Source organism: Arvicanthis niloticus, chromosome 6 (genome assembly GCF_011762505.2).
Source record: "Arvicanthis niloticus isolate mArvNil1 chromosome 6, mArvNil1.pat.X, whole genome shotgun sequence".
Taxonomy (NCBI): Eukaryota; Metazoa; Chordata; class Mammalia; order Rodentia; family Muridae; genus Arvicanthis; species Arvicanthis niloticus.
The window spans coordinates 45,574,096-45,601,469 of record NC_047663.1 but is presented as its reverse complement, the minus strand read 5'-3'; the positions used below and the strand labels follow the sequence as shown (position 1 = coordinate 45,601,469).

The 27,374-nt window shown below is 46.2% G+C and overlaps 3 protein-coding genes across 4 annotated transcripts; 2 read left to right on the top strand and 1 right to left on the bottom strand.

The window, feature by feature from the left end:
* Positions 1-7,350: 7,350 nt before the first annotated feature.
* On the top strand, positions 7,351-15,074 carry Tlcd3a (TLC domain containing 3A). Its single transcript, XM_034507941.2, has 5 exons — positions 7,351-7,731; positions 8,029-8,112; positions 10,770-10,971; positions 12,787-12,882; positions 13,553-15,074. Exons 1-5 carry the CDS (start codon positions 7,610-7,612, stop codon positions 13,820-13,822), a joined length of 774 nt encoding a protein of 257 aa, XP_034363832.1. The 5' UTR covers positions 7,351-7,609; the 3' UTR covers positions 13,823-15,074.
* Gemin4 (gem nuclear organelle associated protein 4) lies at positions 15,060-23,395 on the bottom strand. Of its 2 annotated transcripts, XR_013111194.1 has the most exons (3): positions 23,260-23,395; positions 16,260-19,559; positions 15,060-15,309 (listed from the first exon to the last, which is right to left on the bottom strand). XR_013111194.1 is itself a non-coding variant. In XM_034507938.2 (2 exons), the coding sequence occupies exons 1-2, from the start codon at positions 23,267-23,269 to the stop codon at positions 16,393-16,395; spliced, it is 3,177 nt and encodes a 1,058-aa protein (XP_034363829.1). In that variant the 5' UTR covers positions 23,270-23,395; the 3' UTR covers positions 16,216-16,392. The 2 variants fall into 2 exon arrangements, 1 of the variants encoding a protein (XP_034363829.1); XM_034507938.2 differs by lacking the exon at positions 15,060-15,309 and having other exon boundaries at positions 16,216-19,559.
* Positions 23,387-24,442, top strand: LOC117711977 (diazepam-binding inhibitor-like 5). Its single transcript, XM_034507939.2, has 2 exons — positions 23,387-23,529; positions 24,004-24,442. Exon 2 carries the CDS (start codon positions 24,050-24,052, stop codon positions 24,311-24,313), a length of 264 nt encoding a protein of 87 aa, XP_034363830.1. The 5' UTR covers positions 23,387-23,529; positions 24,004-24,049; the 3' UTR covers positions 24,314-24,442.
* Positions 24,443-27,374: the final 2,932 nt, after the last annotated feature.

Below are 27,374 nucleotides of genomic sequence, written 5' to 3'. Positions count from 1 at the left end.
GTTTTGTTTTGTTTTTTGTTGTTGTTGTTGTTTTGTGTTTTGGTTTTTTTTTGTTTTTCGAGACAGGGTTTCTCTGTGTATCTCTGGCTGTCCTGGAACTCACTCTGTAGACCAGGCTGGCCTCAAACTCAGAAATCCGCCTGCCTCTGCCTCCCAAGTGCTGGGATTAAAGGCGTGCGCCACCACCACCCGGCTAGATTTATCTTTCAAAGAATGACTTTTTCTTCATTTCTTCAAAAATATCTAGTGCCACAATAAATATACTGTTTATCCCCTAGAGATTAATGGAGTTCAGCCTATATAAAGAACAAATCAGGAATCCGGTACTTAAAAAGAAGCTTGGGTTTCTATGGATACTGTGGTGCTCACTCAGTTGCTGGATGCTGGTAAGAACGGGATTCTGGATATTTTTAAAATAAAAGTTATCAGGGGAAAAAAAAAAAAAAGCCTTGTTTCTGTTGGTTTGTGAATAGATGCAGCAGCCAGTCAGCTCAGAATGGTGGTGCTCAGTAAGCTAACTCGGGAGAGCCAAGTTTGAGACCAGCCTGACGACATAGCAAAACAAATACAGGAGATGGTTCAGTTGATAACGGGCTTGCTGTGTGGACGTGAGGGCCTGAGTGTGAGTCTAGCGCTCACATTTTTAAAAGAGAAAAGAGCCAGGTGTATGGTCCACTTATGATCCCAGCACTGGAGAGATGCAGGAAGGCAGATACCCGGGGCTCACTGGCCAGCCAGCCTAGCCTAAGCAAGCCCTGAGGCCCAAAGAAAGATCCCTGCTTCTAAACAAAGACTCTACCCCAGGGATGGCAACTTGAGGTTGACCTCTGCCCCCTCACATAAATAAATAAAAAAAAAATACTTTAAAAAGTAAAATACAAAGCAACAACCCAAAATAATGACAGACACACAGCACTCAAGAGGCAAAGGCAGTGAATCTCAGAGAGTTTGAGGTTAGCCTGGTCTATATAGCAAGTTCCAGGCCAGCCAGGGGAACTTAGTGAGCCGCTGCCTCAAAAACAAAAACAACAACAAAAGAAAAGTAGAAACATACCCTCTTCTCTTTGAAAGATAATAGTAATACTCTTAGTAATTAGCATTTAAATATAATACAAGTAATTAAACTCAAATGTTAAATTACTTATGAGTTATTAAAAATAAAGTTTGTGAAATTATAAATAACCAAAGATAATTACAAGTATTAGTACTTTAGTTTTAAATATCATCTCAATTGAATATGTACTAAATGTAAGTGCTGGCTGAGCATAGTAGCACGTGCCTTTCATCCTATTTTTTTTTTATTTCAGTCCCAGCACTTCAAAGGCAGAAGCAGAGGCAGATGGATCTCTGTGAGTGTGAGACTAGCATGGTCTACATAGAGAGTTCCAGACCAGCAGAGCTACATAGTTTAACCCTGCCTCAAATAATAAAATAAATAAAATAAAGAAGATGATCAGGGAGTATTCTACCAAAATATATTATTATTATCTGTGATGGGCATGTTTTTTTTTTAATCAGAAAACAATACAAAAAGTCATTAGACATAAGCAAACAATAAACCTTTTGTAGAATTACTATGAGACAAGAAGACATCAAATTTTGCTGGTCTTATTTCTAATTTAGGAAGGAGCAGTGTTTATTCACAGGGATTTTCTAGCTCTCCTCTGTTCAAAGTAATTTCCCTAAAGGCTCAGTGTCCTTGAATAGCTGTAAAACATGAGTTTAGAAATGCTTCCCTTCAGGACACTGTGACCTACAGACAATCTAAATTTTTTGCTTTTTATAAAAGAAATTTGTATGTGAAGACTTCAGAAATATGAAATAATACACAAAGGCAAGCACTTTATAATCAGCCCTTTGTGTAAATTATGGTTTTATTGACAAGATCATTATCACTGCACACAGAGCAAAGACTTCCCTGGGGTGTGTGGCTGTGAACACTGTTTGCAGAAACCGTGTGCTCGGGGTGTGACTGCACTTCCTAGAAGACCCACAGTTTGCTTTTACAAATAGACCAGGACAGAACCAAGAAAACCAAGGTTTGGAGCTGGTTTAGGCTAGTTAAGGCTGGTCATGGGTAGCTTTAATCTAACAGGTGCTTATTTTGTTAGTCAGTTTTCTGTCACTGTAAACAAAACAAGACAGTGTAAATCATAAATGAGGATCCATGTTGTGTGTGGTTTCAGAGTTTCCATTCGTGGTCATTTGGTACCACTGTGTTTGGGCTTGCTGAGAGGCAGATAGCACACAGCAGAACAAAGCTGCAGGGAGAGAAGGGGGTGGGGATACAGACAAAATACACCCTTATAGGGTATTTACTAAACCCTACTTCCTAAAGTTCCCACCACACCCAGTAGCCCATTAAGCTCTGAGCCCATCAACAGACTAATCCCTGGATGAGGTCAGAGTGAAGGCCCTACCTCTTTTTCATTACTGCCCTGGGTACCAAACCTTCCACACAGGAGCTCTCATAGTATTCCACACTGAAACCAGAATGCTTGCAGCATAGGTTTAACAGCAGAGAGCTGTGCTGCAGGCAGCCAAGATAAGGAACAATGTCCCTTGTCATGCCTGGCACACAGTTTACCATGAAGCTTTGATTCATGACTCACTCGATTGTTTAAGTCACCCTGTGAGGCAGGTAGAACTGCCCACTCCCCTCATGGAGCTGAAGCGGCTTTCCCATGTCACGCAGCTTGAGTTAGTTACAAGCTGCAAATCCCCAGCCTCAGTACTGTCTGCAATGATTGCTTCCCAGTCACTACCACCTGTGCCAACAGCAGGCATACATCGTCAGTGCGGGGCTGTAGGAGGAGAGTGATTGTCTCCCTAGCCACACCTTCAGTCCTAATGGCAAGTCACCTCCTTCTTTCTGCCATGTGACGTTTGTGGGTGCTCACCTAAAGGGAACAATGGTCCAGGAAAAGGCCCACATTCTTTTCCTTTTTGTATGCCTCCTTGCATCTTTCTTGGTGTCTTGCATCCTTTTCTCTTGCTTAGCTGTTGTAATTGTCAGTCTACAGATTTGTATCTCTGTGTCTATTTGCGCCTGTCTTGGAGTAGATCTTGGTTTATTCCCTAAAACTCTATTTTTGCCTATATATATATGTATATGTATATGTATATGTATATATACACATATATACATATGTGTGGATATATACGTATGTGTGTGTGTGTGTGTGTGTGTGTGTGTGTGTGTGTGTGTGCAGGTGCACTTGGAAGACAAAAGAGCTGCAGCTGGAGTTACAGGTAGCTGTAAACTGCCCTATGTAGGTGCTGGAAGTTGAACTCAAGTCCTCTACAAGAGTAGTCTGTGCTCTTAACTGCTGAGCCATTTCTCCAACCCCACTTGGTCTCTCCTAATCATCTTCCCGTGTTTCTCTCACCTGGCCTTCCTATTAGTTTATTTTCTGGCCCTCCTTCCAACTCTGTTTCTGCTTCATCAGTCCCTATTGTGACAAGAAATGTGGTCTCAAACAAAATAAGTGACTTCAAGATTTCATGTTCTCTATTAGAATTTTTTAAGCATATGAGTGTATGAGCTCTCCAAATTCAAAATAAAGATGTTCGTGCGTGAATCCTCAATTGTTTCCTTGTAGGAGCACTTGCCTGGGCAGGAAGCTGATCTCTTTGATGAAGGGGAGTAGCCCACACGCCACATATATGGCAGCCCCCTGGGAATTTGCAAATATTTCACAAGGAAACAAGATATTTTCAGTTTATGTCTGGGGAGCAGTCATAGGGAGAGCCTCTGTATCCCATCTGCTAATGCTATCCAGGCAGCCTAGGGGCATGGGAGAGAACCAAAGAGGAGGATGGCATATTTCAGTGGTGGACTCCTCACACAGCCTTCCCAAACTGGATCTTTACGAATTTCCTATTCAACGAGTGAGAGTTGTGTCTGTCTGTCTGTGTCTGTGGAGGCCAGAAGACAACCTCGAATTTCAATCCTTAAGTGCCTTTCAGATTGTATTTTTGAGACAGGGCCTCTCATTGGCCCAGGGCTCTCCACAGGGTAGGCTGATTGTACTCCATGTCACAGGGATCTGCCTGTTCCTATCTCTCTAGAGCTGGGGTCTCAAGCTCACCACTGTGCTAAGTTGATGTTTGACAGGGGCTCCGAGGATGGAATTCAGGTCCTTCTACTTCATGCAACAGGTGGTTTACACTTCACCAAGCGGCCTCCCTAGCTCTGGTGAGAACCTGAGTCCAGTAAAGGAGTTTTAACTTAGCAATTAGCATCCAAGTTTCACCCTTGATTTTTTTTTTTTTTTTTTTTGAAACAGAATCTTGTTTCATGGCCCAGTTAACCTGGAACTTGCTCTGTATCCTAGGCTAGGCTTGTCTTGAATTTACTGCAACCCTCCTTCCTTAGCCTCCCAAGTGCTAGGATTACAAATGTGTACTATCACATACGACCCAAGTTTCACTTTGGAAACTCAGCCCACTGTAAAGTCCAGAAATCCTACCACCGTGTTGGGAAGCAGTTGAAATAACCTTAGAACACCATCAGGGGGCCCCAGTTTTCATTGGAGTCCTTTCATTTCACAGGGTGGCAAGTCAGCTTCCTGTTCACATTGAGGTTTCTTTGTGAGCAAAAAGTAGTAACATGTTTCTCTTTAGTAGTAACATTAGGGCTGGGGCAAAGGTCAGGGTCTAAGAGTGATTGCCGTGCAAGCATAAAGGCTTGAGTTTGAATCCCCAGCACCCACACAGAAAGCTAGGTGTGGTGTGGACACTCTAACCCCAAGGCTGTTGGAAATGAAACCAGGAGGATTCCTGAGCTTCTGGCAGCCGGCCTCGCTCCATGTTTGATGAGAGACCCAGCCTCAAAGGAATAAGGCAGGAAATGATAGAGCAGGACTTTGTTGTTCCTCTGGCCAAATCCCCATGTGTTATGGAAGTAGATATCACACACACACACACACACACACACACACACACACACACACACACACATACACGCACGCACGCACGCACGCACGCACTTAGTGCCCATAAACTCCTATACTTAAAATTTGCAAGTGAACAATGAGGAACAGTAATTATGTAGTTATTACTCTGAAACCATATTGAAAAATAGTATTACTCTTCATTATCAAGTTTAAAAAGCAATACACTCATTAAGCATATTGACCTTGAAGGCAGACAGTACTAAGCTCAATCCCAGTTCTGCTGCCAGCAGTGTTGCCTGGAGAAAGTTTTTAATTGCTTTGGGCTGACTCCCATTTCCCCTTTCCCTCTCTCTCACACAGCAGCAGATTTGGTGTGGGGATTTAATTCACTCATACAGAGTGTCTGATGCAGTGCCTAGCATATTGTATAGTTTCTGACATACAGTTTTAAAATATCATTTACTGAACCATTGAAAGGTGCCACGCCAGTTTGAGATATAGAATACAAAGACAACAGAGGCAAGGAGATCTCTGTGAGTTTGAGTCCAGCATGGTCCACATAGCAAGTTCCAGGTTAGCAGGGCTACATTTTAGAGATCTTATGTTAAGGAAAAAAAGGCTCATTAGAAAATGAATTTATAAACTTGCCTGGAAGAACAGAAAACCCTTTGTGGAGGAGGAAATGTTTGCTAAAGCTTGAAGGCTTGAAGTGGGCTGGGAGTGTAGCTTGGGAGTTGAACACATGCTTGACAAGTGTAAGGCTGTGGGGCTGGACACTCAGCATGGAAAAAATCCTTCCAAGAATGAACAGGTTTCTTGGTTGTTTTGTTTTGTTTTGTTTTTTCCTGACAGGGTTCCTCTGTGTAGCCCCGACAGTCCTAGAACTCACTCTGCAGACCAGGCTGGCCTTGGACCCAGAGACCCACCTGCCTCTGCCTCCCTAGTGCTGGGATCAAAGGCATGGCCACCGCTGTCTGGCTTTCATTTATTTTTTATTTTAGTCAATGCTCCCTCCGCCCCTTCCCTTAGGGCTTGGTGCTTTTGGTTCAGCGTTATCATTTTCCCAAAGGAGTTTAATCACCTGAAAAACCAAGTTCAGATTTATGCTTGTTGGCTTTACAGCAAATCAATCTAAACGTCGTGGTGACTTCCTTGGGCACAATATTGGAAGCTGGTTTTTCTTTTATTTCTAGACATGAATGCCTGTTGAGTTTAGTGAGCAGTCTCCTGTGTGGATTGGTCCTCACCTCTGGCCACTGTTAGCATGTTTATTACACGTAGCTGATCTCTCCTGGCTGAAGCAGGAAGGACTTAGGACCATTTGTCACAGAGAGAGCTGGAGGTGACCAGGATGCATGCATAGGGGATAGGTGGAGTGCAGAAAGATGTTTTCGGGAGAGAATGGAAAGTTTACAGATTAAGATTAAGAGTCTTATTTGTGAGTCACCCTGGTACCAAACTGAAGAGTCCATTTCATTTTACTATCTACATTAGCTGTGAACTGGGGAAGCAGAGATGCAGCCTACCCGAAGTGTATGACAGCCCTGTTCTCTTTGAGCTTTGTTACCTTAATTTCAACTAAACTCACATTAGCAACATATAGGGAGATTGGAAGAGCTGTCTTCGCCCAAAAGGGATTACAGCCTAGCAATAGCAAACATGCAATAAAAAGAGAAATTACCTTTTAAAGCTTAAAAAACTTAGATTCAATAATAATATACAAATTGAAACGAGCAAAAGCTATGTTTGTTATCTTTCTATACCATTAACCGAATGTTATTTTATTGGCATCAGAAACCATCTGTTATTTTATAGCGATCCCAGAATCATAAGACTTCACAATTGGAAAAGCCTTGAAGGGCATGTATCCAGCTTCCTCCTTCCACAATTGAGGAAATCCGTGGCCCAGAATGACTGAGCCCAGTTGTTCCCGCTAAAGCCCTCTAATGAGACTTTGCAGAGCAGTGTTCATGCCGGTGATTCGAAGAGACCTGTAGTACCTTTCCATTTTACTGGGCATTAACGAATTGTAAGACCCATCTACCCACACATTCACACACTTATGAAGTTAGGAAGCTACAAACCTAAGCAGTTTCTCTCCCAAGAAAAGCTAGCGATACTGAGACGACTGGACTGTCCCGTGAGTTTCAAGGTGCTAAGTTAAAGTAGAATCACTTGGCCCAAAAACGGTTAAAAGCTGTAATCCTCGACATAGTTTCCAAGACTCAGGTAGTATTTGGACCCAAAGCCAAGAGGTCCATAGGTTCCACAGTAGGGAGGAAACACGGGCTTTGAAGCCTCTTTGGGATTCATCCCTGAGAAGCCATCCTGTGATGGTAACTCCCTTTGAAAGCGACGATGCTCTGTGTACAAGAACAGATGGCCACAGCCCTCCGGGTCCTTCAGCCAGAGACCTGGGCTCCATGACCCGCATCGTGCACGTCCAGCAGGGAGGCCCCTGCCCGCGCCCGCGGGGACAGAGGGGGGACCAGGCAGCCTCACGGCTAGACCCCGCCCCAGCTCCTGCCCGCGCCTATCGCGGCCGGCGCGCTGGTCACGCGGGGGAGCGCCGCGGGCGGGCGGCCAGTGCCGGCTGGGCCCGAGTGGCGGCGGCCGGGCGGGGCGGGTGGAGATTAGAAATAGTGAGAACCGGCCAAGCCGCCAGCCCGGAGCACGCCGCGCAGCGAGCGGCCGCACCCGCATCCGCATCCATGCTGCTGCCCCTAACCAGCGGCGCGCTCTTCTTCCCGGGGCTCTTCGCGCTTAGCCTCTGGGCGCTGCGCCGCTCGCGGCCCGGATGGACGGAAGACGACCGCCTGACGGTCGGCACCAGGTATCACACTCCGCCGCCCGCCCCGGCGGGGTGCTGCCCTCTGCTGCGGACCTGCGCGGGGCTGCGGGCGGGAAGGGGGCGACGGGAAGCGTCCCTCGGTGCGCGGCGGGCCTGGGCGGGAAGGACAGAGAGTGTGCGTCTCCCTCCTGCTGCCTTCGCTCTGGGCATCGCGGCGCCATGGCCGCCCTGGAGGGCGCCTCGGCCCGGGAAAGGAAAGTTGGAGAGTCGTGCTTTGTGCTGTCCGTAGTCCTGGACTAAGAATGCTTTCTTTGATTTCTCTTCTCTGCCCCACCTCAGGCTAGTGTCCTCCGTGCAGGCAGTGCTGGCCACCGGGGCGGGGCTCATCGTCATCACCTCCTGCAGCAACGTGGTCTCAGACAGGTAACTTCCCTTTCCAGGTGGGAAGTACAAATACCCCGGCTGAGGGGGTTCCCTCCCCCCATTTTTACATTTTAGTGGCTCATGGATACTAATTCTTTGTCACGCTATGATGTATGTGACTGGTAGGAAAACCAGTGCACCCTAATTAGTGCTTTCCTCTTGCTGCTTCCAACATCCCAGCTTAGGAGAACCGAGGGGAAAGTGGAAAAATGCTAGAGAGCAAGAAAATGAGCCCGACTTAACGTAGTGTGTTAGAGGATAATGTGGTCTGACAGTCCCTCTTTATGAGTGGGAGTATGGCTTTTGGTTCTTTTAAATACCCTCACTGGGCTCTCCCTCTGGAATATCCTTTAGCAGAGATATAGCAGTGTCTGTGACCAACTTCTGACAGCGAAGTTCACCCTCTGTTTCCCGCAGTTGCCTTTGCTTTTCTCCTTTGCTCAAGATTAAATAGAGGTCTCTGGTGCCTTTAGAAAACTGAAACGTTTGTGCCCAAAGTCGGGCCAGAAAGTGATGTCTATAGCACGTCAGTAAGACAAATCATAAGTTAAGACCAGCATGGGCTATCCCGTTTAGACATAAGATGTGGTGGTGCTTTTGTTTTTAATCTGTAGACCTGACTGGCATGGAACTCGTTACAATCCTCTTCCATCTGTCTCCCAAGGGTGGAATAACAAACAGATGTGCCACCACACTAAGATGCTCTTATTTATCTTCCCACTGGGCTCTTCAAACCACTTTTTCTTCCAGAGAAGCTAAAGGGTGACAGGTAGGAGCCCAGAGAAAGGTGGTTGGCCTCTCCTGATTTTTCACCCTGCCTGTCCTGTTTCCCCTGCTGGAAGAGGCAGCAGAGGAAAGAATAAGACGGTCTCTTAGTGGCCCCCAGGTCACTTATGTGGGCTTGATTATACTGTCGCCATTTTATGTTTTTTCTCTTGTGTCTCTACTTTTTGAGACAGGGTCTCACTAGGTAGTTTCGTCTGGCTTCAGACTCAGAGATCTGCCAGCCTCTACCTTCTCAGTGCTGGGATTAAAAGTGTGTACCACCATGCCTGCTTTTTATAGTTATTTTACTTTCCATTGATAGGCATTAGGTCTTGGATCTTTTGGCCCAGAAAGAAGCAGCTAGCTAGCTGGGCAATGGTGGCGCACGCCTTTAATCCCACCACCACTTGGGAGGCAGAGGCAGGCAGATTTCTGAGTTCAAGGCCAGCCTGGTCTACAGAATGAGTTCCAGGACAGCCAGGGCTACACAGAGAAACCCTGTCTCGAAAAACAAAACAAGAAAAAAAAAAAAAAAAAAAAAAAAGCAGCTAACTGATTTGCCTACATGTGTATTAAATGTGCCATTGTTATTTGTTTGCCTCTATTCCATTTTTTTTCTTTTTATTGAGCCATGCTGTAATAAATGGGCAATTATTCAGTCACACAAATCTCACATGGCACCTGCTCTAGAGTCCTGGTGCTGCAGTTCAGTGGATTGGCTCTTTGGGAAATCACCTGATTCAAGGTGAAAAGTACAGATTTGATCCTATGCATGGCTAGTCTCTGGGGAGCAGAGTGCTTCCCAAGCCTGCAGGTGACTCTGATGCTTAGGTAGTTTGAGAACTATACAATGAGTTTCCTCTTCTAACACGGCTGCTCAGAAATTTACTAAGTGAGTCTAATCCTCCCAGCATAGGACAAATTCCAATTTAAATGTTTCTTTATATGAAATGTTTGTGGGATAGTGGTAAGTGCAGAGATAAGACTTGTGTATGCTAGAACAATAACAAATCATCATTTTTGGCCCAGCAAATGTTTCACTTCTACTGGGCAACTTAATAGGAACAGATATGTGCCCAAAATCAGGTCAGGAGATGGACATCTTTTGTCCCAGCTTCTCCTGGCATTTAGTTGCTATTATGTGGTCCTTGAGGTCCAGGTGAACTTCTAGACACTTTTTAAAAACTTGAAACTTATTCATTATGCGTTTGCATGCATGCCATGCTGTGTTTATGAAAGACAGACAACTAGCAGGAGCTGATTTTCTGCTTCTACCATGGGGTTCTTGGGGATTGAACTGAGGGGCCACCAGGCTTAGTGACAAGCATTTTAACCTACTGGACCATCTATTTTTATGAATGAATGGAACCCAGGATTAACTATAGATTTGAAAATAGCATAGCCAAGACTGCTTCCTGCAAACTGTCTACAATAGGGCATGGAGAAGCAAAGAAAAAAAATGTGTAGATCCAGAAGGTCTCAGAAACTCCCAACTGTTGAGCAACTGAGGAGTTAAACTGGAAAGGTTGGACTTGTGATTTAGAACACCTTCCAAACCAGTTCCCTGGCGAAGCTGCTGAATCATTTGAAAACTTATCTCCATCAAAGTTAGTTTCTATCAAAATGCTTGAAGTCTACTGTAGATAAGTAGCTGAACCAAGCAAATAGTTGCAACAAACTACCTATATATACAGGCAGTGTGAATTCCTGCTTCTCAACCTTGGCCTTCACAAATTTGCTTTATAATTTAGAGACACTCTCCTTAGCAGCCATCACCCTCTTCAGTCTGAAGTGTTCAGAGTGACAGTAGCTGATTGAAGAGCCAGAGGGAACCAGTGAAGACATTGGCTTTGTGCTTTATTGACTAAGTCTGTCTCTGTGCTTTCTTTTAGGCACTGGCTTGCCACAGAATATGTCTGGTTTTTGATTCCATATATGATCTATGACTTCTATGCCATGTACCTCTGCGAATGGTGCCGAACCAAAGACCAGAAACTCAGACGCGCCACCATTATCCGAAACTTCCTGGTTGAAAACCGCCTTATGGTCACACATCATGCGGTCATTCTGCTTTTCCTTGTACCTATTTCACAGGTATGGTCTCACAAGACAGCAGCCATAGCCACTCTGCCATTGAACCATATGCCTTGACCATTTCTTAGGAGTTGGAGAGCATTCTTTCTTGTACTACGTGCACCCTCCTTCAGCTAACTGCTTCATTGAATTTGGTCTCCCATGCAAGTAGTGGGGGAAACCATGCTGCCTGAAATGTCTGTGGCTTCTAGCCAACATTTACTTTTTAAAATATTTGGTTTTGTTTTATGTGTATGGGTGTTTTGCCTGCCTGTATGTCTGTGTACTACTTACTTACCTGGAGGCTTTTGCAGAGGTCAAGAGTGTTGGACTCCCTGGAACTAGAGTTACTGATAGTTTGAGCCACCATGTGGGTGCTGGGAATTAACCCTGGGTTGTCTGGAAGAGCAGCCAGTGCTCATGACTGCTGAGCTTTACTTCCAGTCCTGTTTATTTTTTCCAGTACCAGGAATTAAGCTGGCACCTCACTGATGCTAGGAAAGCAGTCTACCACACATCTGTATCCCCAGCTCTCTCTACTTTTTAAAATAGTCTAAGTTGCTCGGCCTTGAACTTATAGTCCTGCCTCAGCTTCCCAAGTAGCTAGAATTATAGGCCTGCACCATCAATAAACTTAAACATTTTTTCCCTTCCCCCCCCCCCCCCCGGTTTTTCTTTTCCTGAAAGACTTATTTATTTATTTTATGTATGTGAGTACACTGTAGCTGTCTTCAGCCACACCAGAAGACAGCATCGGATCCCATTGCAGATGGTTGTGAGTTACCATGTGGTTGCTGGGAATTAAACTCAGGACCTCTGGAAGAGCAGCTAGTGTTCTTAACCACTGAGCCATCTCTCCAGCTCTTTTCTGGTTTTTCAAGACATGATTTCTCTGTGTACTCCTGGCTGTTCTGGAACTCACTCTATAGATCAGACCAGGCTGGCCTCAAACTCAGAGATCTGCCTGCCTCTGCTTCCTCAGTGCTTGGATTAAAGGTGTGTGCCACCACCACCTGGCTCAACATTATTTATTTTAGAGATTATCTATTTGTGTGGATGTGCAAGTACCTGTGGAGGCCAGAAGTAGCATCAGATCTCTCGGAGCTAGAGATCCAGATAGTTCTGAACTGCTTAACAGAGGTGCTGGGAATCAAACTCTGGTTCCCTGGAAGAGTAGCAAGTGTTCTTAACCACTGAACCATCTTTCCAGCCCTATTTGTTTATTTTCTAAGACAGAGTCTCACTGTATAGACCCTGTCTATTCTCAACTATATAGCAATCTTCCTGTCTCTGAGTGCTGAGATTAAAGCATGTACTCTGGCACTCTATTATTTTCTTATTTACTTTGTATATGTATGGGGACAAATGTGGAGGTCAAGGGACAACTTGCAAGAGTGAGTTCTTTCCTTCCATCGCACAGGTCGTATAAGTGGGTGAAACTTAGGTCATCAGGCTTCTAGGCCATTGCCTTTACTGGCTAGTTTTCTTATCCCTGTTACTAAGCAGGTGTTCCAGCAGCTAGACTGCTGTTCGGTAAGGACTTTGCCTTCAAGCACATACTTTAAGTTGAACAGGCCCAGTGTCTTGTCTTTGACACACAGAAGCAGGCTACAGAGCTCCTCCCTATTGTCTCTAAAATCAGAGGAAGCCTGCTGTAGCCTATCTGCACTTGCCTTTGATCCTCCCCAAGAAGTGATTGCCAGGGAAGCAATGGGATCGAACTGGAGAGCCATTTGCCTGTTAACATTTTTCTCATGGTCATCTTTTCCCTATAGCCCTAGATTTTCCTTCCAGTGACTTCTTTACCCTCCACATCTTCGTTTCTTCTCTCTGCAGAAGCTCCGAGGAGAACTTGGAGACTTCTTTGTCGGATGCATCTTCACAGCAGAACTGAGTACTCCGTTTGTGTCGCTGGGCAGAGTTCTGATCCAGGTGTGTATATAGGTGAAACAGCAGAGGTAATGAAGGAGGAAACAGATTGGGGTTTGGAGAGATGATAGTGCTGAGTAAGGAGACCCTTTGATATATTACATCATCATCCAAACTGTAAGACTTTGATCTGACCCAAGTTATACACACACACACACACACACACACGCACGCACGCACGCACGCACGCACGCACGCACCCCATTGCATTATTTTTCTGGCCACAATTTAATCAATCATTCTTATACATCTATAAGGGGGGTGATTTAAGTCACTTTTGGTAAAATTATGAGGTTATATATTATGATTGAGGAGATAGTTCAGTGGGCAAGACAGCTTGCTGCACAAGTACCTACTCAGGGCAACAGCCATAATACTGAGCCACAAGCAAGTGCCGGCTAGGCATGGCAGTGTGTACAACCTAGCTAAAAGCGTGAGCTCTGGGTTCAGTGAGACCCTGTCTTAAGAGAGTGAGATGAAGGCAATCTACCATCTTTTGGCCTCCACAAGTACATGCATGTAAACATGCTTTTGTGTGTCCAGGTGCCAAGCAATCTAGCACTGTAGGTCTTGACTTGTACAAGAACCTGCTTAACTGTTGTAACACTGGGCTCCATACCCCAATAACCCATCCTTTTGGTGACCTTGCCTCATCCTTCCTTTTCTCTTACAGCTAAAGCAGCAGCATACACTTCTTTACAAGATCAATGGAATCCTCACGGTGACCACCTTTCTGTTCTGCCGGATCCTTCTCTTCCCATTCATGTACTGGTCCTATGGACAACAAAAAGGACTAAGTGTGCTCCAAGTGCCGTTTAATATCCCATTACACTGCAACGTGGCCAATGCCGTCCTCATCTCTCCCCAGCTCTACTGGTTCTCACTGCTGTGCAAGAAAGCAGCCCGGCTCTTTGACACTGCCAAAGCCAAAAAGGATGGTTAATTACTCTCAGGGGTCAGGCACTCACACTAGCTGCGTCTACTCAGTATTCCAAGGACCAAATCATGCCTGGGGTAGTCTCTGCCTTCTGGATGTTGATAAGTCTCTGGATTTGTGGTTTTCTTTTTTAAAATCCCCATTACCTCCCCCTTCTAACCAGCCTTTTGCAAAAGCACTTTTTTTTTTTTGTTTTGTTTTGTTGTGATAACTTGGATCCTGTCAAACCTCCACTGCAGTAGTTTTAATGCAAACCTAAGGAGCCTTCCTTGGGCTTGTGACAAGAGTTCTGGGAGGCGATGCACTGCTCTCCCCCTTTCCACCCACTCAGGGCAACACCCGAACTGGGCCAGAAGCAAGTGACAACTTGGTTCTTGAAATAGTGTCATTTTCCAATACTAGGAAAGATATTGTGGGTGTGTCTTTTACTGTTTACTAGACAGTCCTTGTCCTCATCTGTGTATCAACAACGAATTCTTGTGCCTGCTGACTTGTAGTCAGAAGGACTCACTGACAATGGGCAGGAGGCAGGGCTGAGAACCTGAAGCACTTGAGTAGGTCAGGTGGCCAGCAGAGGCCAGCATCTTTGCAGACTGACTGTATAAAGACCAGTATCAAACTTGTGAGCTTGTTGCAAGCAGTTACCTACACTATTTCCTTTTTAGAATGGCCTCTCATGACCAGTTTTCTCTGTATCCACACTCACCAAAAGCTGGCCTGAAACTCCAGGGATAAGGTGAAGTGGTGGCTTCTATAGTAGCTTTCTGGGTAATCCCACACTGACACTGCCCTTTCATACAAAATGGATATAGTTGTCTGCTTTCCAGCTTCTGAGGTGTCTTGTAGGCCAGTGCTTCCTGCTAAGACCCATTTCAGTGTTGAATGTGCAGCCATTTAGCCACAGAAAGCTAGAGAACAGGGGGAAAGCCAGACTGGCCAGAGCATGTCCTGTGGACCAATGCCATTAGCTATGTGCAGTAGGATGTAGATAGCACTGATCATCCCTCACTATAGGCTGGGTTTGAGAGGACCTGCTGCCACCACTTCAGGTGGCAGTAAAAACACTACAGTGCCTTATAATTTACTGTCCGTGGACTTCTAAAAGACCGGATGGTTGTGTCTCAATTTTTGAGTTTCAGTCTTTAATAGGTGCCATTTAAAACACATTTTAAAATGCTGTTTGTGTATTTTGTTCTGTTTACTGTATCCACAAGTGATCCATATGGTAATTAAATTGCACTAAATTCTCCATTTGTTACATGCACTGGTGCTGACTTCCCCAAACATCTGAGACCTAGCTTGAGCGCTGTGTTCAGTAATTCCTAGTCTGGCCTCCAGGCAGGTCTTACTCATACCTTTGTCCAACATGTTGGTTCAAGGTAACAAAGGATACACAGAAGGTGCCCAGAATTCAAGCTCAGTGTTCACGTGTAACTGCAGGTTTCTCTTCCTCTGGTGGATCCCAATTAGGAGTTGGGAGGGTGGAAGCCTGCCTGTTGACCACAGAATAGTTTACATTAGGTGGGAGAAGAGTACCAGAGTAGTAAACCATTTTAGATGAGGGTGTGGATAAGTAGGTGATGGAACCTTTTCTCTCATCTCCCTAAATGATACCTCCCTAACCAGTTCTAAGAGTTGTGTAATGTTACCCTAGAAACCTTATGCTTTCGTCTTTATGCTCTTGCACACTGTTGCCTCTGCCACTCATTCATCAAAACCAAAACAATCTCACCCCAGGAAGAAGGTAATTATACCCACCTTCCAAGGGCACCAGCTGATCACCAGCCCTGGCTTAGCACCTCTCCTGTGTGTGCCGAGTGGATGGTTACTACCCCCTTAACATCCAACATTTCTTAGTTCAGTCCTAACAAAGGAGCAGACCACTTTGGCACACAAATCACCAGTGCTGAATGAGCCCCTTTCCACATCTGCCGTTTTTGAGCTAACCTGGGGAAAAAGATCAAATACAAAAATGCTTGCTAGTAGCCCAGGCTGGTCTTGAACTGAGCCTTCTATGTCAGCTACCTGAATGCTGGGATTATAAGGATGTACCATTACCAGGCCTAGTTGAAAAGACTCAAAGATGGCCTCACTAAAAAGAATATATAACCTATTTTTTTCCCTACTAGGTAGCTCCACCTTTGGGCTTACTGCCAAATCTAGGTGGAGAATTTCGGTTACAAACATGTTCCTCCCCAGCTGGGCTTTTTTTAAACTTTTGGATATTCCTATGTAGTCTAGGTTGCCACCCTCTGCCTGAGCCTCCCTCCTTAAGGCTGATGCCTTAAGGTGTGCACTCCCACACCTGTCGTACTGGCTTGACTTGATCTTAAAGACTACCTAAACCTAACTTTGGAGTATATTTAAGCCCAAACTTCTGAGAAAGGCTCAAGACAAGATTAAACCCAAAAAAAATTTTATTCAAGTAGTATGTGACAAATACCTAAGAAACTATTTCTTTACACTGCTCTTGTATTCCTTTCCCTGTGTCCATTCTCATAACAAGGTTTGTTCTTAGCTCTGGGTCCTGTAGAAACACCATGTTGGAGGCATAGCTTTGTTCTGCCCTCCACAGGTCAGAAGTTGTTGATCTTTTGTAGCAGGGTTTGGCGCCGCTCCTCAGGGCTAATGTTCTTGGCAATAGACTTTAAGAAGCGCTGCTCATCTACCTTCTGGAGCAAGGAGCTGACAGAAGGGTTGGTTTTGCTTAAGGTCTCATAGCAGGTAAGGATTTCCAAGGCCAGCACATAGAGGGGTTCACAAACCTCCTGCGGGAGCATGGCCATGATATGCAGAACATGACAGAACATCTGGGTATAGACAAACAAGGTTTCCTGAGTAAGATCCCCTTCTTGTCCCTGGGCCCAGGGACCCACTGACTGTATCAGCCTGACTGCATCCAGGACACTGGTCAGACTACTACAGAGGAGTTTGACCACATGGCTCCAACCGTCCAAAGGAAGCCAGTTACAACAGCTCTGGCTGCAGAGAAACTGGAAAGCTCTCAAAGAAAGAACAGAGATCTGAAGTTCCTGGGCAAAAGGCCTCAGGTTGAGCAGGGGAACAAACTGAATATACTCTAGACTGTAAGGGACATGAAGAAGCTGTTTCTCCAATAGCTTCCTGGTCAGCTGCTGAAGGCATTGCCATTCCTGGGGGCTACACCAAGGCAAGACTTGTACAAGGGCCACCAGAAAGCCCTTGCTAAACAATCTGACCTCCTCAGGATTGCCCACATCCACCACCAGGAGGGAAAGCATCTGTTCAGAGATACAACTGGAGACTGAACAGCACTCCATCCAGGCAAGAAGCCCCGTGCCAGGCCCATACCCTTCATGGGCCTGTGAGGTCCACTGGGCCTCAGAAAGCTTACAGATCTCAAAAAGGGTAGCCGGCACCTCACACTTGAAGTGGCCTTCAAAGAAGTTCTTCAGCCTCAGGCCCACAGTCCAATCTAGCTGGTCTAATTTGCGGTGGAGCCAGGACAGAGATTTGGCCCAGGTGTCTGCGGAGAAGGTTTCTGTGTTGGCTAGCACGATCTCACAGAGGAGCTCTAAAATGTGGGTCACAAGATCCTTGCTGTCCAGAGTGAGGTAGCGCTTCTCCCGGGGAAGCTGCCAGAACTTGCTAAAGCTGTCCAGGAGCTGGCACAAGCTGAAGAGCAGTGGAAATGGGGAGCAGGTCTGCAGCCAATACTCTTCCAAGCCTGCATTGGCTTCAAGGGTCTGGATGAAGAGCTTCAGACTCAGGCCTACCTCCTCCATGTCCAGCATCAAGAAAGGCAGGACAAACTCCTTCAGCACCTCATCTGGCTCCAGAAGAGCAGCAATTGGAATCCCCTGTGGTTTCACAGGATTCATCAGGCAGCTTACCAGCTCCAGAAACTGCTTCTCTTCTTTGGGTGTGGAGAACTTGGTCCAGACAGTTTCTTTGAGGCAGGATACCATAAAACTGGTATATGGATTTGGCCCTTGTTCTTCTGTGAACTTCAGGGCAGGGAAGGCAGTGAGAATCTGAGCCAAGAACCTGTGTGTACCAAGATTGGTCACAGCCAGGCTACACATCTTCTTCACCACAACTTCTGGGTTCAGGATCACCAGGGGGGCCACAGAGGCCACAGCTTTAGATAGGCCCTGTTCAGAGGTACTCTGTGCAAGCTGGTTAAACGTTGTGTTGAGGTCTTCCTGGAAACCCTCCAAGTAATCAGACAACCTGTCTGAGAGGCCCTTTGGCCCCAAATAATGCATGATACCAGAAAGAACTTTATTTTTGTCTGGAAGAGAGAGGTCTTCATAGCATTGCAGGGTCAAGCAGATTACCTGCTTGATCTGAGTCTGGGGGATAACCTTATTAGAGTTGATGACTTCAATCACTGTTTCCAGCAGACTCAAGACCAAGTCTGGTTCTCTGAAGAGAGACCTGTTGTTAACCAGGCAGGCAACCCACTCGTCTGAAAAGGCCCACTTCTTCTCAGAGGCAAAAATGTAGCACATTTCCATGTGCCGGTCCATCTTCTGTTCAATGATGGCCATGGCAATGGAGGCAGTGATGTCCTCAAGGCCCTTGTCATTTAGCATTCTGCTGGTTTTCCTCAGGAAGTCCCTGACACACTCAGCCAATTCCGAGACCACCTCCCTCTCTTCCTTGGGCATGTTGCTAGTATCCAGGTAGAGCTCCAAGTTCCGGCTGAAGGAAGTCAGACTGTCATACAGCCGGTAGGTGTCATAATTTGTTCCCTGACTGCTGTTGAGCATGCCCTGCAGTTCTGCACCCCACTCCTGCAGCAGGTTATACATAAGCTCAAACCCCATGAAAACAGTCTCGCTGGGGAGTTTGGCCAGTGAGGTGAGACTCACATCTCGCTCTGCCTCCTTTACCTTGTCTGCCAGGGCCTGTTGATGGTATGGGTTCTGGGTGTCCGAATTCCACACAGAGATCACTGTAGCGAGTTTGTCTAGGTACACAGTGGCAGACACCTCCTGCGTGTCATCCTCCATCAGTGCAAACACACTCAGCATGTCAGCCAAGTTCGCTAATGCATAGCACTTCATTCCAAGGGACAGGATTCTCTTTTGGATCTGCTTCAGCCCGTTAAGCAGCATGGCCAAAAGTGGCATGGTGGGACCTATATCTGGGTCAGACTTAAACCTCTTTGGAGGATGGGAAAACTCGTCTGAGGATGGCAAGTATTTATGGGCCATCGTCCTGAACTGGGAAAGCAAGGGGTCCTGCTGGTCACCCTTGTGCTTCATCATTTCCCACCAGACATCTAGGAAGAAGGCCACATCCTTGGAAGAAGTATCAATAGTCATGTGCTCCAGAAAGCTCTGTAGTTCTGAGCGGCCAATGGTGGTAGGCAGGGCCATTAGGAGCTGAATGAAGAGTCCAGAAGCTTCCAGAGACTTGAGCAGCTCAAAAAGGACTGTGTGGTTGATGGTAGGGATCATGTTGCCCACGGAGAAGAATACATCTTCCTGCCACCGAGTATCAGTGTCAGAAGGGCTGACAGGGGCGGGCTGAAGAACCTTGGCCCAGATGATAATCAGTGCTTTCTTCTTCCAGGCAAATGGCTGAGAATGTGCGGTGGCTGAGGAGATCTCCTTCAAGGCCTCCACAATGGGCTGTCCCACATGTTCCCAATCAGACTTTGTCAACTGTACCAGAGCTTTGGGATGGAACAGCTGCTCAGCCATCAAGAAGCCCCCATGTAGAATAGTCATTTCCTCACAGATATTCAAGGGTCCTGCACAAAGAAGCCAAGAGTTAATGAAGTTTTCAGAATAGCAAGCAGAAGCAAGGAGAAGCAAACAGCCATTGGATGCCTATTGTTATCAAGATGTCCTTGACATCAATGGAAGAGGAAGGAATGGTTTGCAAAGAGCTTGCAAAGGTCTGGGGTCACAAGGTCTTGGCTGAGGAACAAAAATCAGTTTCCAAGATCTCTGGCCTGGATATCAGGACAATGGTACCTCTGGAAATAAGAGGCAGAGAGGAATTCAGAAAAGTTTTAAGTTTTTAAAAAATATTCTATTTTAATTATGTGTATGTATCTGTGGGGGTTTGTGCATATGAATGCAGTGTCCACAGAGGCCAGACTGGAGCTAGAATTACAGGTGATTGAGCCTGCTGGTGTGGCTGCTAAGAACTAAACTCTAGTCTTCTACAAGAAACATATGTGCTCTTAACCATGAAGTCATCTCTCTTAGCCCCTCAGGACAAGTTTTAAGGGAAGACAAATTCAGTGTTGGCTACCTGGAGTCTAAGGTAGAACATTTAGTGATGTCTTTCAGCCATGGCAATAGTTAAGGAGAAAAGGCCTGATATAAGTATAGGCAGTGCCAACCCAGAGAAGTCCATGAAAATTAAGGAAGTGACTAAGATCCCTCAGCAAAACATGAAGAGGACAACTGGACTGCCCAGGTTACAGTGGGTAGAGGATCAGGGGACAGTGCTACCAAGTATGCATTAGAAGACATGACAGAGGCCAGTGGCATGACTCAGTGATTAAAGACATCTGCCACCAAGCTTGATGACCTGAATTTGATCCCTAGAACCAATATGGTAACCTCTACAAGCTGTCTTCTGACTAACACTTGTGCACTGTGGCATCCGCACAAAGAATGTAATAAAAAAACACTGAACAAATCTGAGCTCAGTGATGAGACTATGGAAGACACAACAGGCAGGCTTTGTTTGAGGGAGGAGGGTTATTGTCTTTAGTTATTTTGTTATTGTCTAAGACAGGGTCTCACTATGAACTAGCTGGCTTGGAACTCTAGAGATATGCCTGCTTGTACATCCTGAGTGCTAGGATTTAAGGTCTGTGCCACCACACCCAGCTGAGCCTGTTTTGAACCCAGAGCCTTGCATATAACAGGCAAGCACTCTACCACTGAGCTGTCTCCCAAGCCTTGCCTTCCTTCTTTCTAAACACATTCCTGCTAACAAGTTTCAACATTCCGTGCCTTAAAGGGAAAAAGTTCACCCAGCAGTTTCTTCCAGTAAAAAAGGACAAGCTAGTGAAGGTTCTGGCTCTGTGGCAGGAACCAGGAAGTGGACACAACAAATATTACATCAGGAAAGCAGTCATTCATTCACTGAGCTAACAGACATTTTAAAAAAGGCAATATGGGGGTTTAATCAATACAACAGATTTAAATCCTAACGCAGTCATTAAAAACCGATGTGACTTTACACACATTACTGAGTCTCCCGTCCCATACATGAGATTATAATCTTCATGGTATAACTATGAGAATCACATGACAAAACATACACTAATCACACTTTTGTAACTATTTTGGTACTGTTACCTTTTTGAAGCATCTCCCAGGGACAGAAGAATAGAAGGGTTATATAAGCTAACTTCACAATAATCAGATGACCAAGAGCCTGATTTTGTTGTTTTTTGTTTTTGTTTTTTTCCCGAGACAGGGTTTCTCTGTGTAGTCCTGGCTGACCTGGAACTCACTCTGTAGACCAGGTTGGCCTCGAACTCAGAAATCCGCCTGCCTCTGCCTCCCAAGTGCTGGGATTAAAGGCATGCGCCACCACTGCCCGGCCAAGAGCCTGATTTTAAATGCTCACTTGTTGGCAGGACTAGTTTTGTCAATATTTTGTCTCCTCCAGTGCAGAAACAAATGGGCACAGGTCTTTTTCAAAGTGTATAATCTGGCCTAGAAGTTCAGAGTGCAACAACTTGTCACAGTCACTGTTCCTAACAATCTAACTCCTTCCCAGGACCTAGCTCTTTCCTCAGTCCTCTATGCTCCCAGAAACACATCTGCCCTATTCTCATATGCCACAGAGTCAGAAACAAAAACTGACTCCAGTGGACAGTTGTTGGGGGGCCTATCTCTTTAGTCCCAGCTCTCATGAGGCATAATTTTATGAGGCAAGCCTGGTCCACATACTGAGTTTCAGGCTAGCCAAGGCTACATCATGACAGTCTCAAACTTCTACCCCCAGAAAAAAAATGACTGACTCTAGGCCACTAAAGAATCTTCTGGCCACTAACCATTTACTGTTACTGCCTGTCCACCCCAAGTCAAGGATCAGAACTCCCACAAAACCCAGGCCTGAAGGCAATCCACCTTGGTTTCCACAGTGGCAGCTTGGCTCACCTAGCTGCAGGGTTCTTTCTGGCTCAGGTTGTTCTGCCTGCCCCCAGACACATTTTCTTATAACTGTAAATTAAATTTTATTGCATTAGACATCAGCTTAGCTGAGCAAATGTCAGCTGCCAAACGTGTCTTTCAGACGCTGTGTACATGTGGCTTGAAAAAGTCCCAGAGTCACTTCATAGCTAAGGGAAACTCAAAGGCTTTTATCAGTAGCTGGTGCTAGGAAGTGACTGCTTACTTTGGTAGGCACTGGGCTTGGTGGCATACTTTTATTTTTTCTGAGATAGGCTATTACATAGCTGGAACTGGCTTGAAACTATGCAGACCAGGTTGGCCTGGAACTCTTGAGATCCTTCTGCCTCTGCCTCCAGAATGCTAATTAGACATAAGCCACCACACCCAGCTTTACGCCTATAAAAAAACATTTAATCATCAAACTAACTTCTTGAGGATTATCACTCCTGTTTTAGAGACAGGAACCTAGAGGCTCAGACACAACTTTGCAGGGCGTCTCAACTAGGGAGTCAAGCCGTGGTAGCACTCTTCACAGCTTCGGGACACGAAACTACCATTCCACACTAAAGAGCTGGCTAGGGACAAAAACATTTCTCCACAGCCACAGCGCATTATTTGCAAATCTTGGAGTACTTCCCAGGACGGCCCCCTTGTCTAACCCTCTAAAGAGCACACCTAGCAGGGTGGGGAGGGTTGGCAGATGGCCACAGATTTCTATCAACTCCGCCTTCCTTTCAGACCTCGCCTAGAAGGATATTAAAAAGTGTAATCTCAGGCTGCGAAACCCCTGCTCACAAGCGAGGGCTGAGGGGCACCGCTGTGCGTGAGTCAGCGGAGGGGGTCCTGTTATGCACGTGGTCGCAAAGAAAACGCCAAGCCTCTGGGAGAAAGACAGTATCAGCATCTCTGCTTTATGTACTTGGAGACCTGATAAGAAACATGTTCACTAACTCGGCGGTCATTCAATAACGAAGAACTGTCCGGACGTCCGTCCCTCCCGGCCCGGCATTTCCGAAACACGTGCAGTAGCCCTGTGCATTTCCAGGAGAACCAAGGCTACATTCGCTCGTGGTTTCCCACTGGGAAGACACTACGAAGGACGGAGGAGGAATCGAGGAGACCGCCGTGAGGTGGGGCTGCAGGATGGAGGCCGGCCTCGCGGCTGCGGGTCCCCCAAAACTCAAGACCCCAGCCTCCCAAGCGGGCTCGAGAGAACACCGCAGAAGCAGTGCAGAGCCTCGGCCCGCCCTGGAGGTGCTTTGTGGGGCGCAGCCGAGGGGCCGGAGTAGGGAAATGGTAACCCACCTAGGTCCATGGCGGCGACGCAGGCGGCGGGAGAGACCGCCCCTCCTATTCCAAGGCCGCGAACGCGGCGCCCGCGCCACGGCACAAAGGGCGGAGCTACAGGTGCGTCACAGGCCCCGCCCACAGCGCGTCTCCGCTTCCGTGTTGTATTCTGCTACCCGCTGCCGTTCAAGGCGCACGCGTACTCCTCTCCAACAAGCTCGCGGCGTCGAAGCCGCCCTAACCACAGCGCCCTCTCTCGGCCTAGGCTTCCCAGCCGTCTATCCACAGGTACCGTTGGCCGTCTCCATGTGGAGCCTAGCCTCTTCAGGCTAGGAGGTCGAATCCCTTAGTCCAGAGCCCTCAATTCACCCTAACTCAGGAACCCCGGGCATCTCCCGCCCACGATTTACCCATATGGAATAACTTTCCTTCAGCTGTCTACTAACCAGCAGCGGATCCATGGGATTTATCCCCTCCCCATCCAGCCTCAGACATACACAAATGCCCTGTCATGCTGCACTGTCTTCTGTGGGCAACAGCAGAGTCAACTTTCAGAACTCATAGGCGCTTTTTATAACTTTGAAGGGCAGTCACACTTGGAAAAGCACTGTGGGACAGGAACAATCAAATGGGTTCCTGGTCCTCAACTTGTACTTTATTAAACCCACAAACGTCTTGTCTTCTTCCCTCACGTCATCTCTTTGCCCTTTCTTTCCAAGGCCTAATAACCACATGATTTGTTTATCTCCAACTTTCTTCTAGTACCAGGCATCACTTAGAACACAGAGGCATCACCTCTGGTATACCAATGAGCCAAGTGGAGTTTGAAATGGCCTGTGCCTCACTCAAGCAACTGAAGGGGCCTGTGAGTGATCAGGAGAAACTGCTGGTGTACAGCTTCTACAAACAGGCCACCCAGGGCGACTGTAACATCCCTGTCCCTCCTGCCACAGATGTGAGAGCAAAGGCCAAATGGGAGGCATGGATGGTAAACAAAGGGATGTCCAAGATGGATGCCATGAGGATCTACATTGCCAAAGTGGAAGAGCTGAAGAAAAACGATACTTGCTAAGAGCATTTTGGCAGACACAAGGAAGTAGCATGGCTCCCACTGGTAGGGATGGGCTTAAGAGTTCCTGATGGCTGAAACACACTGAGAGGGTAGCAGGGTTAGCAGAAACACCAATAAATCACTCGAACTGCATGAGAGTGGAGTCTGTTGCAAAAGAGAAACTCTGTGAGGGTCCTCGAGAGGTATTTAGATGTGTAGAAGTATCTCTCTGCTGGGTGAAACTCTATTAATCTGGCTTTGTGTGGTCTGACTGGCATTAATAGTTTACTCAGTCCCACAGTCTGTGTGGCTATTTGGCAGAAGAGCAGATAGGTGGGGTGAATCATGCTATTAAAATGACCAGGGTTGGAGGGTGGGGGCTGAGATCTGTATTATCAGGGGCTGTCAACTCACCAAGAACCCAACAGTACAGAGGAGAAAGGGGCTCTGCCCTCTAAGAGCTAAAGTCAAACAGAAAAGCCCTCACCTGGAACACAGCCCAGAGAAGTTAGGATTTTGATGGAACTCAAACTTTGAGTGACACAGTGGTAAAGTAACTCATGCATCACAACACAGCAGCTGAGGGACAGTGAAGCAAGATGGCTTCAGAATCTCAGTGCCTCAAAGACTCAATCTAAGGCTTAGCAACCTAAATGTTCCTAGGATTGTTGTTTTTAACCTAGGTTTCTGCTTGGGGCCCTGTCATGGACAGATGGACACACACACACACACACACACACACACACACACACAGGCACATGTGGTTCATGTAAGTGCCTGTATACTCTGTTCATCATTACAGAGACATCAAGGTGCTAAAATTGTGCCCAGAAGCTGGCATATGAAATGTTAAAGTAGAATTCTTCACTTTGTAGTAGCATGGCATTTTCCAGTACTTTTCCTCAAAATTTGTCTTGTCTGAGGCAAGTAGCACTTGCCTGGCACATGTGAGGCTCCAGGGTTTGATCTCTAGCAAATCTGTTCATATAACAGCAAATTTCTATAGGCAGTTTTGGGGGTGGGGCTATATTCTGCTTTATGAGATAGGGTTTGACTGATGTGGAATTCACTGTATAAACCAGGCTGGCCATCAGAGATCCAGCTAATTCTTCCTCCTAAGTGCTGCATTTAAAATATGAGCGAGCCACCATGATGGCTATGAAGTATATTTTTATCATTAAATTTTTTTTTATTATCGTGTGTGCACTATGTGTGTGTGTGGGGGGTGAGGTTGCCAAATGTGCATGTGAAGGTCAGAACACAGTTCAGAGTTGGTTCTCTCTTCTAACCTTTATATGAGTTCACAGGATCCAACTCGGGTTGCTAGGCTCTCCTGGAAAGCATCTTTACCTACACAGCTCTTTGTGGGCCCTATGATGGCTATTTTCTCTCCCTCAGTGATGCTGATAAAGGCCAGACTAGACCAGATTAAAAGTAGATTGTTGGGAATTGGTTCTACTCTTTGTCTTAATTCATCTCCTGAAAGCCTGCTTCCAGATGCTGAGGGTCCCTGCCCCCAGCTGGCTTTGATTGGTAATAAAGAATTCCCTACAGCCAATGGCTGGGCACGGACTTGGAAGTGGAAAGATCAGATTTAAGAGGTGCAGGAGAGAAATCATCCAGCAATGTAGGTATAAAGGGAAAGCCACCCCATTGGAGGTTGTCCAGAAGGTAACAGGGCAGCAAAGATAAAATACTGATTTAGTTAGAGGGTGTTGACTAGGGATTGCTGGAGAGGAAGTTTGGAAGTGCTCAGCCATTGAGCAAGTTAGGCACATTAAAAATTAAGCTGCTCTATGTGTGTGTCTTTCATTCACGAATCTAGAAATCTCTGGCAGGTGGCTGAAGGCTTGATCACCTGCCAGAAGGGAGCTGAAAGCAGTTTGCCTATTCACCACGAGGTAGATAAAGGCAGGTTTATTAGGAGGCAGCTTTTGGGTGGTTTCACTGATCTCACAGGTAGGGATCAGTGAAGTCACACATCCGGGCTAAAGCAAGAGGTTTACAGAGTTTAGGCGAGGAGTGATGATGTGCCTGCCAGCCAGGAGCTGGATTTTGTCCATATGTGGTCAAAAAAATTCTTTGAAGAAAAAAAAAAAAGATCATCAAGCCTGGTGTCTGAGTTAGGAGTTCTACTGCTGGGAAGAGACACCATGACCATAGCAACTCTTAAAATGGCAAACATTCAATTGAGCCTAGCTTACAGTTTCAGGAGGTCAGCCCATTATCAACATGGCATTATGCAGGCAGACTTGGTGCTTAAGGAGCCAAAAGTTCTACATCTTAATCCAAAAGCAGCCAGGAGGAGACTGCCACACTGTCCAGACTTGAGCACATCTAAGAGATCTCAAAGCCCTGCCTCCACACTGACACACTTCCTCTAACAAGGCTACACCTCCTCTAATAAGGCCACACCTCCAATAGTGCCACTTCCCATGGGCCAACCATGCTCAAACCACACCTGGAATAGTGGCACACATCTATAATCCTAGCACTGGAGGCTGAAGTAGGAAGAGCAGAAGTTTAAAGCCATGGGTATGATAGCCTGTGCATTTGATCCCAGCAAGAGGCAGAGGCAGGTGGGTCTCTGAGCTTGAGGCCTGACAAGAGTTCCAGTCCAGCCAGGGCTACAGAGTAAGACTCTGTCTTAAGAGAAAAGAGAAGTTAAAAGCTACCTTGAGGGTTGATGAGATGGCTCAGTGGTTAAGAGCACTGATTGCTCTTCTGGAAGTCCTGAGTTCAAATCCCAGCAACCACATGCTGGCTCACAACCATCTGTAATGAGATGTTTGAAGACAGCTACTGTGTACTTACATATAATAAATAAAAACATTAAAAAAAAAAAAAGCTACCTTGAGTTACATGGTGAAGTGACAGGTTACCCAGGGCTATCAGCTGAGACTGTCTCAGAAAGCCAAAGGGAAAAAAGTTTCTTTAATGTCAAGACCTTCTGTGGTAAGAGATTGGAAACAGCATCTTACCATAGGTCCTGGAAATGAGCACTCTAAGCAGATTTGGCTTTTGTTTGGCTTTACGATGTTTGAGACACAGTCTCTATAGTCCTGGCTGGCCTCCAACTCAG